General features: G+C 40.0%; 1 protein-coding gene across 1 annotated transcript in view; it reads right to left on the bottom strand.

Annotated features, from left to right (window-relative positions):
* Positions 1–13,377, bottom strand: part of LOC118995190 (gamma-taxilin-like) — a gene marked incomplete at its 5' end in the record, with an annotated part of 77,354 nt that extends 63,977 nt beyond the window's left edge. Inside the window, 2 exons of the mRNA XM_037058130.1 lie at positions 11,310–11,401; positions 13,074–13,377. Coding sequence (XP_036914025.1) covers positions 11,310–11,401; positions 13,074–13,377 — 396 coding nt within the window. The remainder of the gene's footprint in view (positions 1–11,309; positions 11,402–13,073) is intronic.
* Between the last annotated feature and the right edge of the window lie 1,846 nt (positions 13,378–15,223).

The raw sequence follows: 15,223 nt of genomic DNA, 5'->3' as shown, positions 1-15,223 counted from the left end.
GTGACTAAAAGACTTAAATATAAGCTGTGACACCATTAAAGCCCGAGAGGAGAACATTGGCAGAAAAATCTCCGATATTTCATGCAGCAATATTTTTTCTGATACGTCCCCCAGAGCAAGGGACATAAAGGAAAGAATAAACAAATGGGATCTCATCAAACTTAAAAGCTTCTGCATGGCCAAGGAAAACAGTATCAAGATAAAAAGAGAAGCAACAGCTTGGGAAAACATATTTGTCAATGATACCTCAGAAAAAGGTTTAGTCTCCAATATATACAAAGAACTCACTCGACTCCACTCAAAGAAATCGAGCAAGTTAATGGGCAAAGGACTTGAACAGACACTTCTCCAAGGAGGACATACAGAGGATCCAGGGACACATGAAGAGATGCTCAATATTGCTAGCTATCAGAGAGATGCAAATTAAAACCACAATGAGATACCAGTTTACACCGGCGAGAATGGTTATCGTAAATAAAGCAATAAACAACAAATGTTGGAGAGGGTGTGGGGCAAAGAGGACTCTGGTCCACTGTTGGTGGGATTGCAGACTGGTACAACCATTATGGAAAGCAGTATGGAATTTTCTCAGAAAACTAAAATTGAACCTGCCTTTTGACCCAGCAATTCCACTGTTAGGAGTATATTCTAAGAACCCTGAAGCACCAATCCCAGAGAACCTATGCACCCCAATGTGCACAGCAGCACAATTTACCATAGCCAAGAGTTGAAAGCAACCTAGGTGCCCATCAGTAAATGAATGGATCAAAAAACTATGGTACATATACACAATGGAATTCTAGGCAGCAGAAAGAAAGAAGGAGCTCCTACCCTTTGCAACAGCATGGATGGAACTGGAAAGCATCGTGCTGAGTGAAGTAAGCCAGGTGTTGAAGGACAAATACCATACGAATTCCAAATACCTCACCTTTAACAGGAAGCTAAACAACAAAACAAACAAGCAAGCAAAATAGAACCAAAAACACTGAAATAGAGAACAGGGGGACAGTGACCAGAGGGGGGAGGGGAGGGAATTTCAGGGTAAATAGGGGAGGGATTTAGAGGAACAAATATAAAGGATATATGGACAACAACTAAGAATGGTGGAAATGGGAGGGAGGGAGGGGGGAGCACGGGGGTGGGTAGGATGGGATGGGAGTAATAGACAGAAAACTGTACTTGAAAAATAATTCAATAAAGTTTTTTTAAAAAACAAGACATATCTCCAATAAACACTCTAACTCTACACCTAAAAAAATCAGGGGAAAAAAAGCCCAGAGTGAGTACAGGGAAAAATAATAAAAATCAGAGTGGAAATAAAATACATAGATGAGATACAAAAACAGCCCTGGCTGGTGTGGCTCAGTGGGTTGAGCACGGGCCTGTGAACCACACGATCGCGGTTCGATTCCCAGTCAGGGCACATGTCTGGGCTGCAGGCCAGTTCCCAGCAGGGGACTCATGAGAAGCAACCGTACATTGATATTTCTCTCCTCTCCTTCCCTTCCCCTCTAAAGATAAATAGATAAAATCTTTAAAAAAAGATACATGTTTTCTTAAAAAAAAAAAAAAAAGCAAAGGATCATTGAAATCAAGCTGGTTGTTTGAAAAGATAAACAACATTGATGGATGGACCAATAGCCAGAATTCCTAAAAACAACAAGAACCTAAACAAAGAAATTAAAATCTGAAATAGGCAAAGTAACAATGAACATCACAGAAGTAGAAAGGATTTTGAGGAAATGCTCAAAATACTGTGAACAACTATGTGCCAGCCCTGGTGAATCAGACAAATGCCTAGAAACATACCATCTTCCAGAACTCAATCAGGAAGAATAAGAAATCTTGAACACAGTGGTAACACATAATAAAACTGAAGAAGTAATAAAAAAAAAAAACTCCCAGCAAAATGTCTTGGACAGGATAGCTTCCTAGGAGAATTTTTACCAAACATTCAAAGAAGAACTAACTCCAATTCTCCTCAAAGTATTACAAAAAATTCAAGGGGAAGCATGACTTCCACATTCTCTTTATGAGGCCACCAGTATCCTGTATCCCAAAAAAAAAAGAGATAAAGACACAACAAAATTAATTACAGGGAAATATCCCTGATGAACATAGATGCTAATATCTTCAATAAAATATTAGGAAACTCAATCCAACAACACGCTAAACATGACCAAGCGGTATTTATTCTGGGGTTGCAAGCTCCATGCAATATTCACACATGAATAATGTGACACTTCACATGAACAAATCAAAGGATAAAAATCACATGATCACTGTCAACAGATGCGGAAAAAGCATTTCGTAAAATCCAGCACTCATTTATGATAAACACCTCTCAGCAAAATGGGAACTCAGGGAGCATACTGCAACATAATAAAGACCATATATATAAAAAACCTGCAGCCAAAATCATACTCAATAGGCAAAACCCAAAATGTTTCCCTTAAGATCAAGACCAAGACAGGTTGTCTCCTTTCAGCAGTCTTATTCAACATAGAACAGAAAGTCCTGCTAGCCACAGTGATCAGACAAGATGAAATAAAAGGCATCCAGTTTGGGAAGGAGGGAGTAAAAAATGTCATTATTCACAGATGATATGATATTGCATATAGAAGATCCTAAAGACTCCACCAAAAAACTATTAGATATATAAGTGAATTCATCAAAGTAGCCAGAAATTGGTAGCACTTTTATACATCAACAAGGAACTCTCAGAGAGAAACTAAAATAAATAAATAAATAAATAAATAAATTAATTAATTAATTTAGCGTCATTTACCATTGCAACACCAGGAAAAAAAAAAAGGAGCATGGGAATAAGCTTAGCTATGAAGGTAAAAGACCTGTCCTCGGAAAACCATAGAACGTCAGACAAAGACATAGAAGAAGACACACAAAAAAGTGAAAGTGTATGTACCATGTTGCTGAACAGGATGAATACACATCATTAAAATGCCCGCACTACCCAAAGCGATCCACAGATTCAATGCAACATCTCTTAGGCACCAATGGCATATTTCAAGGACTAGAACAAATAATCCCCAAACCAAAAGACCCCGAATGGCCTCAGCAACCTTGAGAAAGAACAAAGTGGGAGAAATTACAATACCTGATATCAAACTATACTACAAGGCCACTGTACTCAAAACAGCCTGGTAGTGGCACAAAAAAACAAACATAGATCAGGGGAACAGAACAGAGGGCCCAGAAATAAACCCATGTCTCTATGGTCAATTAATATTTGACAAAGGAGGCAAGAGCATCAGTGGAGTAAAAAACAGTGCCTCCAATAAACGGTCTTGCAAAATTGGGCTGGTATTAACAGATGCAAAAAGAAGTAAAAATAGACCACCAACTTATACCACACACAAGAATAAACTCAAAATAGATAGAGATTTCAATGTAAGTCATGAAGCCAAAGAAATCCTACAAGAAAATGCAGGCAGTAAAATCTCAAACACGTTGTGTAGCAGTTATTTTTGCCAATGTCGCCTAGGGCAAATGAAAATACACACAAGCGGGACTGCATCACACTGAAAAGACACCATAAACAAAAAGAAAAGGGAAGCAGCTAAATGGGAGAACACACTTGCCAATGATACATCTGAGAAAGGGTTAATTTCCAAAACATATAGAAAAACTTACACAACTCAACACCAGGAAGACAAAAACCACAATTAGAAAATGGCCAATGGATCTTAACAGACACTCCTCCAAAGAGGACATAGAGATGACCCATTGACATATGAAAAGATGCTCAATGTCACTAATCATCAGAAAAATCCAAATTAAAGCTGCAGTGGGGTACCACCTCCAACCTCTAAGAATGGCCATCATCAATAAATCAACAAGCAACAAGTGCTGGTGAGTATGTGGAGAAAAGGGAACCCTCGTGCACTGTCGGCGGGAGTGCAGACCTCAAAAACCTAAAACTGGAACTGCCATTTGAGCCAGCAATTGCACTTCTGGGGATGTATTCTAAGAATCCAGAAACACCAATCAGAAAGAATGTATGCCCTCCCATGTTCATAGCAGCATTATTGATAATAGTCAAGATCTGGAAGCAACCCAAGTGCCCATCAGTAGATGAGTTAATAAGAAAGAAAAAAAAGTGGTACATTTACACAATGGAATACTAGGCAGTTATGAAAAAGAAGGAATTCTTGCCCTTCCCGACCACATGGATGGACTTGGAGGACATTATGCTAAGTAAAATGAGCCAGTCAGTGTAAGACAAACACCATATGATGGCATGGATATGTGGAAGCTAATGAACAAACTAAACTGATGAATGAAACCAGAGGTGTGGAGGCATGCAACGGACTGACAGATCCCAAAGGGCAGGGGGCTGGAGCTGCCTGGAAGAGATCAGACAAAGAACATGTATGCATAGCCCATGGACACAAACAACAAAGTAGTGAATGGTGTGGCTGACTCTTTTATACATCTGCTATAGATTTTTGCTTTTATCTCTCTCTCTCTCACACACACACACACACACACACACACACACACACACACACAAACTCCCATGCTTATAGCAACCTATTTTAAGTTGACAATTTTCAACGCATTCTTAAGCTGTTCATTTTTATTCTTACCACCACACATTTTATTCCAATGTTAGTTTTACAACTTTTGTTTAGTGTATCTCTTAATTATTGTTTTTGTAGTTATTTGTACTACTTTTGCCTTTTAAGTTTCACACTACATCCATAAGTAAACTAATCCACTGCCTTTTGTAAACATTTACCTTTACCAGTGAGCTCCACATTTTCATTATTTTGGCAACTAATTAGCACTATTTACAGTCCCTTCACTATTTCTTGTAAGGATGGTTTAGTGGTGATGAATTTCTTTACTGTTTGTCTAGAAAAAATAATGTGTACCTCTCCAATTCTGAGAGGAAATGTTGCCAGTAGAGTATTCGTGAATGGATGTTCTCTTTTGGTGCTCTGATTATATCACGCCAGTGCTCTTTTGGATTGCAAAGTTTCAGCTAAAAATCCTGCTGATAGTCGAATAGGATCCCCTTGTACACAACAACTTGTTTTTTTCTCTTTACAGCTTGGTAGTCCCTCTTTTGCCTTTAATTCTTATGTTTTAACTATGATATGTCTCACTGTGGTTTTCTGTCCCTCTTTGGAAAACTCTGCAGTTCCTGGATCTGGGTGTTAGTTCCTTTCCATTTTGTGCTGTCCCTTATTTTTCTTAAACTCTCTTCAGCTTTTTTTTAAAAGTAAATCTTATATACGTACTTACGTATTTATTTATTTATTTACTGATATGACAGAGTAAGCAAGACTACACTAGTGATGACTGCTTACTACACTTCCTAATGTTCACCGACTACTTTTTTCCAGTTCATCTGTTATTGAATTCTTCTACTGTATTTTCTTCAGTGTGATTATTTGTAGTCTTGACTTCTATAACTTCACTAGGTACTGTCTTATAACACTCTCTGTGTTGGGAGTTCTGTGTTCAACCACTCCTCTTGCACATTCAGTGGGTTTCTTTATGACCATTGCTTTCAACACTTTACTAGGGAAACTGCTTATGTCATGTCAATTTCATTAAGGCTTTTTGGGGGGAGGATCGGGGCAGGGCGGGGTGGGGCATGGTGAGGATCTATCCTGTTCTTTCATTTGGAATATAGTGGAACCTTGGTTCTCAAACTTAATTTATTCCTGAAACCTGTTTGAAAAGCAAGTTGTTCAAAAAATAAATCATATGTTTTCATTAGAAATAATGCAAATTGAATTTTTCATTGTTGTTCACTTACAATTGCCCCCATTTTTCCCCTATTATTCTCCTCTGCCCTACACCCTGCCCCCACACCTTCCACTTTCAATCCTCCCACAGCCCTGCTGTCTTTTTTCCAGGGGTCCTTTATATATGTTCCCTGACTTGACCCTTCCCCTTCTTTCCCCCACTGTCATCTTCCCCCCACCCCTCTGGTCATGGGGGTAAAAAAGGAAGGAAGGAAGGGAGGGAGGGAGGGAGGGAGGAGGGAGGGAGGAAAGGAAGGGAGGGAGGGAGGGAGGGAGGGAGGGAGAAAAGGAAGGAAATAAATTGAATTAATCCATTCCAGAGCCACAAATGATTCCTCATTTTAACCTTTCTCATAGATAGCCCATGTCTAACATAGTGTTTAATTCATAAACAGGCATCTCAAAAACAAAAGGAACGCAATGTAAATGATATTTTAACTAAAATAAAATGATATGCACAGTAAAAAGTAAAAATTTATGTGCACACTGGAACTTACCTTTAATGCTGAGAACTAGTGATGACTGAATATGGAGAAGAGGGATGGAGGGATGGAGGGACATTATTGTTTGGAAGGGGGGGATCCCCTTCTGTGAAAGAACAAGTAGCTGCTCTTCTGGGGTTCTTTCTCTCTTTTGTCTCTTTGTTTTGCTAGCACTTATTTCAGACTCACTGGGCCTCTGTCTCACTAAAAATCTATCCAGTGATGTTTGGTTTTGCCTGCACTTTCACACTGTGTGACATGAGACAGTGGGTTGTTATTAAACAAGTTTATTGCATGCTTTGCTACTTCTTTGTCAGGGTGATGATTCTCAATAACACTTTGAACTTCTCCCACTTCCCAAGTGTTTTTTTGATTACTGGAGTGGGAATATCCTCCCTCCCCTTTGCCTCTGAAGAGGACCCTTCAGCTTCCATCTCTTGCTGGTTCCTCTGGTGGTCTTGAAGTTCCTTGGGGGTCAGTTCAGTGCTGTGGGCTTCCACCAAATCTTCCCCATCATCATCATCCACCTTCAAGCCTGAGGAAACTTGTCCAGAGACACAATATTGTCCACAACACACAGGGCCCACAATGTGTCTTCCAGCAACAGACTCAGGCTGCAGCTCTCCCAGGCTGATTGCATGGTCCCGGAAGCCACTTCACCCCTTGCTTTGACAATAAGCCTCAAGCAAGTGAGGATATTAAGCCTCAAGCAAGTGTTCCTTCCACAACTCCCTGAAGGTTACAGTAGTCTCAGAAGTCACCTCAAAACACCTCAGAAAGTGCCTTGTGTAGGATTTCTAGTTAGAGGTGACCTGCCGGTCCACGGCTGGCTGACAGGAGTTGTGTAAGGTGGCAAGAACCTAGCAGTGATGAAGCTGTACTCCTTCACCAATTTGGCCTCCAAGCCTAGAGCCAGGCAGGAGCACTGTGCATTTCAAGAAGTACTCTGAGTGGCAGCGGCTTTTCCTGGATGCATTACTTCATACGTGGGACAAACACTTCATGAATCCACTCAGTAAAAATCTGCTGGGTTAACTGAGCTGTGCTATTAGTCACCCATATCACATTCAACCTGTTTTTCATGAAGTTATTTTTCTTGAAAACTTGCAGCTTTCAGAATACTAGGTGAGCAGAGGCTCCAACTTCAAGGCCCCACTCACATTCCCACTCAATGATATCAGCCTGTCCTTTGTGACTTGTGTTCTGGCAATGACTTCTCCTCCTGTGTGCTGTAGCTAGTCTGATCTGACATTTTCTTCCACAAGAGTCCTGTCTCATCACAGTCAAACACATGTTGGGTAACAGATCTCTCAGCCTGTGTGTTTTCTTAACATTATATGATGAAATTATCAGCAGCTACTTTGTTAGAAATGGTACCCACCCTCCCCATGCCTCACTACACTTAGAATGCAGTTCTTTTCTTAAATTTCTCAAATCACCCCCGAGTAGACTCAAACAAAGCACTTCTGCACTCATTCCAGGGGTGTCTTCCATGAGGCCAGCATGCAGCATCTTTGCTTTTTCACGTATTGTAGACATTGAAATGATATCACTAGTTTCTTTTCATTTATCCAAATCAACAACAATTTTCCTACCTCTTCAATGGTCTGGGATCATTGTTTCGTGAGCACTCTCACACCCTTAGCAACATTAGCACTGCTGATGGTCTCTTGATGTTTGAAAATTGTACTAATTGTTGATTCTGCCTTGCCAAACTCAGTTGGAAGATCAGACACTGGAGTATCTCTACCATACTTTGCAATTATTTTTTAAGTTCTATGTTGTTCCCCCTTACGAGTTCCCCTTTCACTTTGCTGCTATCACTAAGCTACTTAGAACCTATGGTGACTTACTGTAAATGTTTTAACGATAAGCAGTAACAACGGCAAAAGACCCACAAATGTTTACAACACAATTTGCTGAGATGTTAACAACACAAGGTATAGTGGTAAACCAACTCATACTCACACACTGTCTCCTTTGATTGTTGCCTGAGTGGCATGTGACTACTCACACAGGCATCAGCGTGAAAGGGCAGTTGTGTCAAGGAGTGAACTTTTATTGAACAACTGAGCCATTTTTTTGCATGAACTTGGTCACAAACTAACTTGGAGGAGATAGGAGACATTTGAGAACTGAGGTTTGACTGTATATGCTTCTCTTACACCATTTGACTGACTATTTTTTTTCTATGTAAGATGAAAGAACCCTCTTTCAGGCTTGAAGGAGTGGCTTCATGTAGAGGAACCCACTGTCCTACCTTGCTGTAGTTCTTGCTGGTCTCTTGAAACTTCATCCAAGCAGCCCATTTTATTTTCAATAGCTCCAAGTTACTGCAGCTGAGCCAAGACCTCAGTGGCCCAAAGAGTGGAGAGGGAGAATCTCAGCCAGCAGCTAGATGATGCCAGAAACTCAGCAACTTTTAAAGTATGCAAGTACATACACAGCCCTGTGGGAATGCAGGTGTAAGCGCACACTGAGATCACCCCAAGACCAGGTGATCTGGAGGTGTCCCCTGAGTGACAGTCACTAAAATCAGGACTCCAGACAAGAAGTGTGAGTATAAGCTCCTTTCTAGGAGATACTGGGAGCTGTAGAGAGGCAGGATGAGAGTGTAAAGCCTGCCCCACAGACCAAAGCTCCTAGACAAGGAAGTAGGCACCTTTCTCAGAAAGATAGGGTTGTGTTACACTCTGATGTCTGTGCAGTATCCTGGGGGTCACACTCCACCAAGAGCTGTGTCCATGGTTGTTAGAGACTCATGGGAACAAGAAATGCAAGTAGGCCAGGGATCAGGACTTGTCCCCAGGGCAGCAGCTACAAAAACCAGAGCACCAGACATGCTTAAAAGTTCACCTCCCAGAGATACTAGCACACTGGAGCATGGCATGGGTAGAGAACACAGATGGCCCCTGCTGAGGAAAAAAAATAAAGAGATGTCTCCCACTGGCTTTAGCAAGACATAGGGAAAAGCACAACCACCAGCTGAAGGGTAAAAATGAAAACACCAAATGAAAAAATAGACTCTAGAGTTAAAAAATAATAATAAAAGCAACAGACAACTGTAGCAAGGTAGGAAAGTGTGAAAATGGTACTCACCAATACCTGCATTCATGAAGAGTATCCCAACAGGCCCCTGACCCTCAGGCCCATGATCTTTAGATTAGAAAATGAATCTCTTCCACTTAACAGTGTGAACACTTTTGAAATGGTTGCTCCTCCCTGGGGCTAGAGAGTCCAGGCATGAGCTACAGACTTTTTGATCTCCCGGACTCTCACCATATCGGTTTTTCAACGTCGGATGATTTGGGCACTTTTGGATATGTAAGATACTCTCTGGTGGAAGAGCCAAGTGATGAAAATCAAATGAGCAGTGGTACAAAAAGAAGACTTAAACAAAAGAAAAGAAAACTATGAATAGAGAAAGGAGTATGAATTAGGTAGAAACAGTAGCAGAACAGGAGGTGATGTAGTTGACTTGGTGATGGGACAGATGCAGTCAGCCATGAAAGGTGTTTATGTTAAAAGCTGCCATGCCTAATGCAGGGTACAAACACTTTGCCTATAAAGGCAAAGCTCTAAGTTTGTGAATTCTCTCTCAAAGTGGGTCACTGCTCTGGGGTGTGGTGTACACACCAGTCTCTTTCACCTCCACGTAGCCCTCTTCTTGTTTCTTTGACTGATATACTTCCAGGTGGTCTCACTGTTACATACCCTAACTCTATTTTTTAGGGAATGCATTTAAAAACATGTTTTAAAACCAAAATATGTGTAGCTTTTATTATTCACAAGAACGGCTGCCCTCCACGGGGATAAAACTAAATCAAAGAGAGGGTACTACATTATGCAAGTACCTAATGCATCACTTCCTGAAACAAATGCTTAGCATATCCTCCTTCCTCCCCTTCCTGGCAACCCCTCCCACCCAAATTCTATATAAATAAATAATACACCGCTTGACTCCTGGACATCACCTTGGCACTTGTTACAATGTAGTACCTTAGCCATCTCTCCCAGTCCACTCCATATCTAATGTAAAGTGTTTTTCACACGTACTGAATCGGAACCCCAACTTGACAAGATGCCCAAGTGACCTGCATGAGTCTGACAGTACCCTAGACTACTCTGCAAGTCAATAGTCTTTCTTTTCTAGTCCTTTCATGTCTGGCTGCCATCTGTCCCATCACCAAGTGAACTACTTCACCTTCTATTCTGCTGCTGTTTCTACCCAATTTATAGTTTTTTGCCCATCTATCTTTTTCTTTTATTTTTGTGTTTCAGTCTTCTTTTTCTTCCACTGTTCATTTGATTTTCATGATGTGGCTATTCTGCTGGAGCAGCAATTTCCAACCTATTTCAGCTCGTGGCACAAATAAACTAATTACTAAACTTCTCCACCAAAGAATGTACTATATTTACAACTATCTAACCAAAAAACGAGTATCATTTTTACTCATTCCCACCACATGACTATCGTTGTGTTGACTGTTGTCATGTATTTTATTTCACAATCTAAGGGAAAAAGTGATTACTGCCCCTGACTAAATAGTCAGGTATTGCCTGTTTTTAAAATTCTCGCAGTATACTGGTTGAAATATTTTTTCTAACCAGTGCCACCCCAATAAATTCAATAAAAAATGAAAAATACCTCTGTACAAGACTATTTCACAGAACATATAATTTCAATCAACATGGTTACAGCTCCTGACCCTAGTTATTCTTTCATGTCTACAATTTCTGAATTTAAACACAGAAATCACTCACTCCCAAAAGAGAGGCACAGAAATATACAAATGAACACAATGACCTAGAAATGCTGAGGCTAAGTGTTAGGATATCTATTCCACACCTCAGAAAACATAATAATGTTCAGCACATCATAGAACAAGGCCATACAACCAACCTAACTTCCAAGAAATCAGATTATTCCCTCCAACTATGAAATAAAATATAATTTACATATAAAGCTCTCTTAAAATGATATATGAAAAGCTTATCAAGCACACACACAGTTTGTCTATATGGGCCTTGCTCTCTTAATACTCACGAGATCAGCATATTTCTTACAGAGAGCTGCCAGCTTCTCCTCTGGAGTTGAAAGAGTATTTAAGGCTTGCATCAATAATAATACTTCTTTCCCTAGTGATTAATCATATAAAAGAAGAAAAGAACCAGGAGATAAAATTACTTCAATCTGTTAGATACAGAGATTCATCAGCTAAATTAGAGAAACCAATTTCAAATTAGGATTTATTAGCTTCCCACACCCAAACTTCTTCATGTGCCAACTAACACTGGTAGATATTGGCCAACTGGCACTTGAACTGTAAGAACACTGACTGAAAGCTTAAAAGTACTTGCCTAATCAATGATTCCAAGTTAAGATGTTTTACAAAGGGTGGGAAGGTTTTTAAGAACTTCCTCCTATCAGAGACAAATACACAAGGAAGTTCAGAAAGCTATTCAAAAAGCTACAAAGTCTGCCTGTATCTCAAATGCACATAGTCTCATGTGACACAAAATTTTTCCTGTGACCAGTTTGAGTTCTAATTGTTTTCTGATGATTTACCAAGCATAATCTGGATATTAACTGATGATAGCACCAAAAGGGGGAAGACAAAACTCTGAGGGAAGAAAAAACTCTTCCCTGAAGAGTTTTATGGTTAAATGGGAAGAGTTTTAAAAAGAGCACATCAAAAGCTGTGGTGGGGAGAAGGAGATGACTGAAATACATCGGAAAAAAATTATGGTTTGACATAAACAATAAAGTTTGATTTATTGCCCTGGAGGGTAGGTACATACTTATTTGCTAAAATGTTCACTCCTGTATGTGAATACATGAATATTTCTTTCTCCTCCTTCTTTTTTGAATCTGAAGAAATCTTTAATATTTTGTACACCTTACAGTCTGCTACTTAGGGGAACGGAGGAACAGGCTGACTTCCAAATGAACACTTTCCTATGCACAGGAAATTTTAGTACTAAAACCTTTTATTAAATCCAATGCCAAATAAAAAGACGAATATAACTACTTAATGTGTAAGAAATAATAAAGGTAGACTGCAATTTTCTTAAGGTTATAAACTCTAGCCGCTTTAAACTAAACAATTTTTAACCCGAAAGTATATTTTATACACAGTTTTGAAGATATCTGTCTTGCTTGCAAGAAGTTATAGACACTTTCCATCTCCTTCCAAGCTTTAAAGTACTTAAGGGTAACAGATTAAGGAAAGAAAGTTGTAGTTATAGTCCTATGCATAAATCAGTCAAATCAGACAAGGTAATTGTTACATGAAATTGTAATAAAATGCTGAAGGGCAACCGGTGAGTCAACAGTACGAGGGAGGAAAACCTAACCTGAAATCCACTCTTATTAATTCACTTTGTAAACAGGGGATAACATATGTAATTTCTAAATTTTAGTGAATTTCATTTAAGGAAATGGAGCAAATATACAGTGTTAACTGTAAGTATTGGTTAGACCACTTTAAAAGATCAAACAACAAGGCAAATAGAATACCACCTCTGCAAAACTGGCCACACACGTTTTCAGAAAAAAAAAAAACAAAACAATTCTTGATAATTCAGAGAGAAATAACTAAGCTTTACTAAGCTTCCTACTCTGCGTTTTTGCCTCATGCATATACTTGCAGCAGCCAGGCACACTGACCTGACCAACATGAAAGTAAGTGTAGTAGCTAAACAACATCTACTTCAAACCCGTTCGCATCACATAATCACATGTGCTGCCGAAAACATAAGTAAATGAGCTATGCATGAAAATGTCCAGCCACTGAGCAGACATGATTACCTAAGGTTTTTCCTCTGTTCCTGTTGCACTCTGAATCTTGTGGACTATCAGAGGGATCTGTCCCAGCGTCTACCCGAGGAGGTTTCTCTCTTGACTCCTGTGTGCAAAACAGTGGGCTCATCAAATTACTGTTTTTTATTATAGAGTCACTGCCTTCATCCTTGTCCAGTGAATATTTGTTACTTGTGCCACCACAATTTGAGTCTTGATGCTGAAGAATACTGTTTGGTTGGCAGTTATGCAACATAACTGCTTTTACTCCTTGTCTGCAAATTCTAGATTCTTCCATAGTGCCAACTATAAGCTAGAAGAAATAGGGAAGAAAAAACAGGAAGAAAGGGGTTAAACCAAATGTAATCAAGGGAGGAAAACTATGCGGCACAGGCCCTGGCGGGCGTAGCTCAGTGGATTGAGCGCGGGCCTGCAAACCAGACAATCGCAGTTCGATTCCCAGTCAGGGCACATGCCTGGGTTGCAGGCTGGTTCCTTGCAGGCTAAGTACCAGCAGGGGATGCACAAAAGGCAACCGTACGTTGATGTTTCTCTCCCTCTCTCCTTCCCCTCTAAATATAAATAATAAATAAAATCTTAAAAAAAAACTATGCGGCACTTAAAAATACAGTTTTCTGCATTACTTCGTTCATATTTTAATGTAGTTTTTACTTTTTGTGCATGGTACAACCAACAGACATATGCCATCATTTGGCAAGGTTTCAGAGCTTTAAAAAAAAATAGAATAACAATGTTTCTTTGAATCACTAAAGGAAAACACAGAGGAGGCACTACCATAATGGTGGATTAGAAACTCCAAGGCACCATAGCTTCAACAACGAAGCGCCAGCAGGATCTATCAGAATCAACTTCTGAAAACTCTGAAATCTTCCAAATACTTATAGCACAAAATAACAGCCCAATGCAAGTGAATAAAAAAGCATTTGCTTTGCAGTAGGAGAGCACCATGCAATTTCCAGCCTCCCACTTATAATTCCACACCCCAGGCCAAGAGCACCCTAGGGACGGCTCCCCACAGTATTTATCAGTGCAAGCTAATAGCGCCAGAGGGAACAACAGAGAGAATATTTTGAAAAGCTTCTGGTCCCATACAACCTGTCTGAGAGGTCCCTGAGAAACCTGTACATGGGTGTGCCTTTTCTTGCCCTTGGGGGAACTGTCCCGGGAAGCTTTTAGGTAGAAACATCAAAGACACAATTAGTGATTTCAGCAACCGAGAGTAAAGGGGCAGCAATCGAGAAACAAACAAACAAACATACAGTAGAGAAAAAAAACCTGCGAAGAGAGACACTGGGAAAGAAGATGAACACAGGACTTTTAAAAGTTACCTAAGCCCTGGCTAGTGTGGCTCAGTGGATTGAGTGACAGCTTGTGAACCAAAGGGTCGAGAGTTTGATTCCCAGTCAGGGCACATGCCTGGGAATCAAAGGAGCATGTAGGATGGAGGCAAAGAAGAAGAGTCTGGGTTGCAGGCCAGGTCCCCAGCAGGGGGTGCATGAGAGGCAACCACACACTGATGTTTCTCTCCCTCTCTTTCTCCTCTTCCTCTCTCTCTAAAAAAATAAATTAAGTAAATCTTTTCAAAAAAAGAAGTATTAAAAATAAATTTAAAAAATAAAGTTACCACATAAGACTAGTCAGTCTTGCCTTCAAGGTGAAATGAAGGCTAAGTCATAGGCACAAAGAGCCTGGCTAAGCTTTCAAAACTACTCAAAAGCAAAAGAGAAAAGTAACCACATTTTGCTTATTAACATTTGGACCAGCTCTCCCTGTCTTCATGCCCACTGATTTCTCCCTCAGTACCCTATGTATACTCTAACTTTAGGACCCCTTAAGGAGAAAGGTGTTAGGCTTGGGCCAAGGTTTATCATGCCACAAAGGAACCAAAGGCCAAAAACATCCATCCTATATGCTGTGGAGAAGAGAAAATTCAAACTTGTAAGATTCTATTGGAAACAAGCACCCAAGTAACTGTGCCATTGGTTCTGAGCAGATTGGTTCTGTGAGGGCAAGAAATTACTGAATTCAACTGATGGGGTTTGGGCAGCGTTCACAGTAAACAAATGAAGCTAGACCAATCTGCTCAAGGCTGAATAAATGTACTATTATTGTTATTCTTATATTTGAATATATAGTAT

This window comes from Sturnira hondurensis, unplaced genomic scaffold (assembly GCF_014824575.4).
Source record: "Sturnira hondurensis isolate 20B ecotype Veracruz unplaced genomic scaffold, ASM1482457v3 Scaffold0009932, whole genome shotgun sequence".
NCBI classification, from domain to species: Eukaryota; Metazoa; Chordata; class Mammalia; order Chiroptera; family Phyllostomidae; genus Sturnira; species Sturnira hondurensis.
The sequence above is the reverse complement of the archived record's forward strand: the minus strand, read 5'-3'. Positions and strand labels throughout refer to the sequence as shown.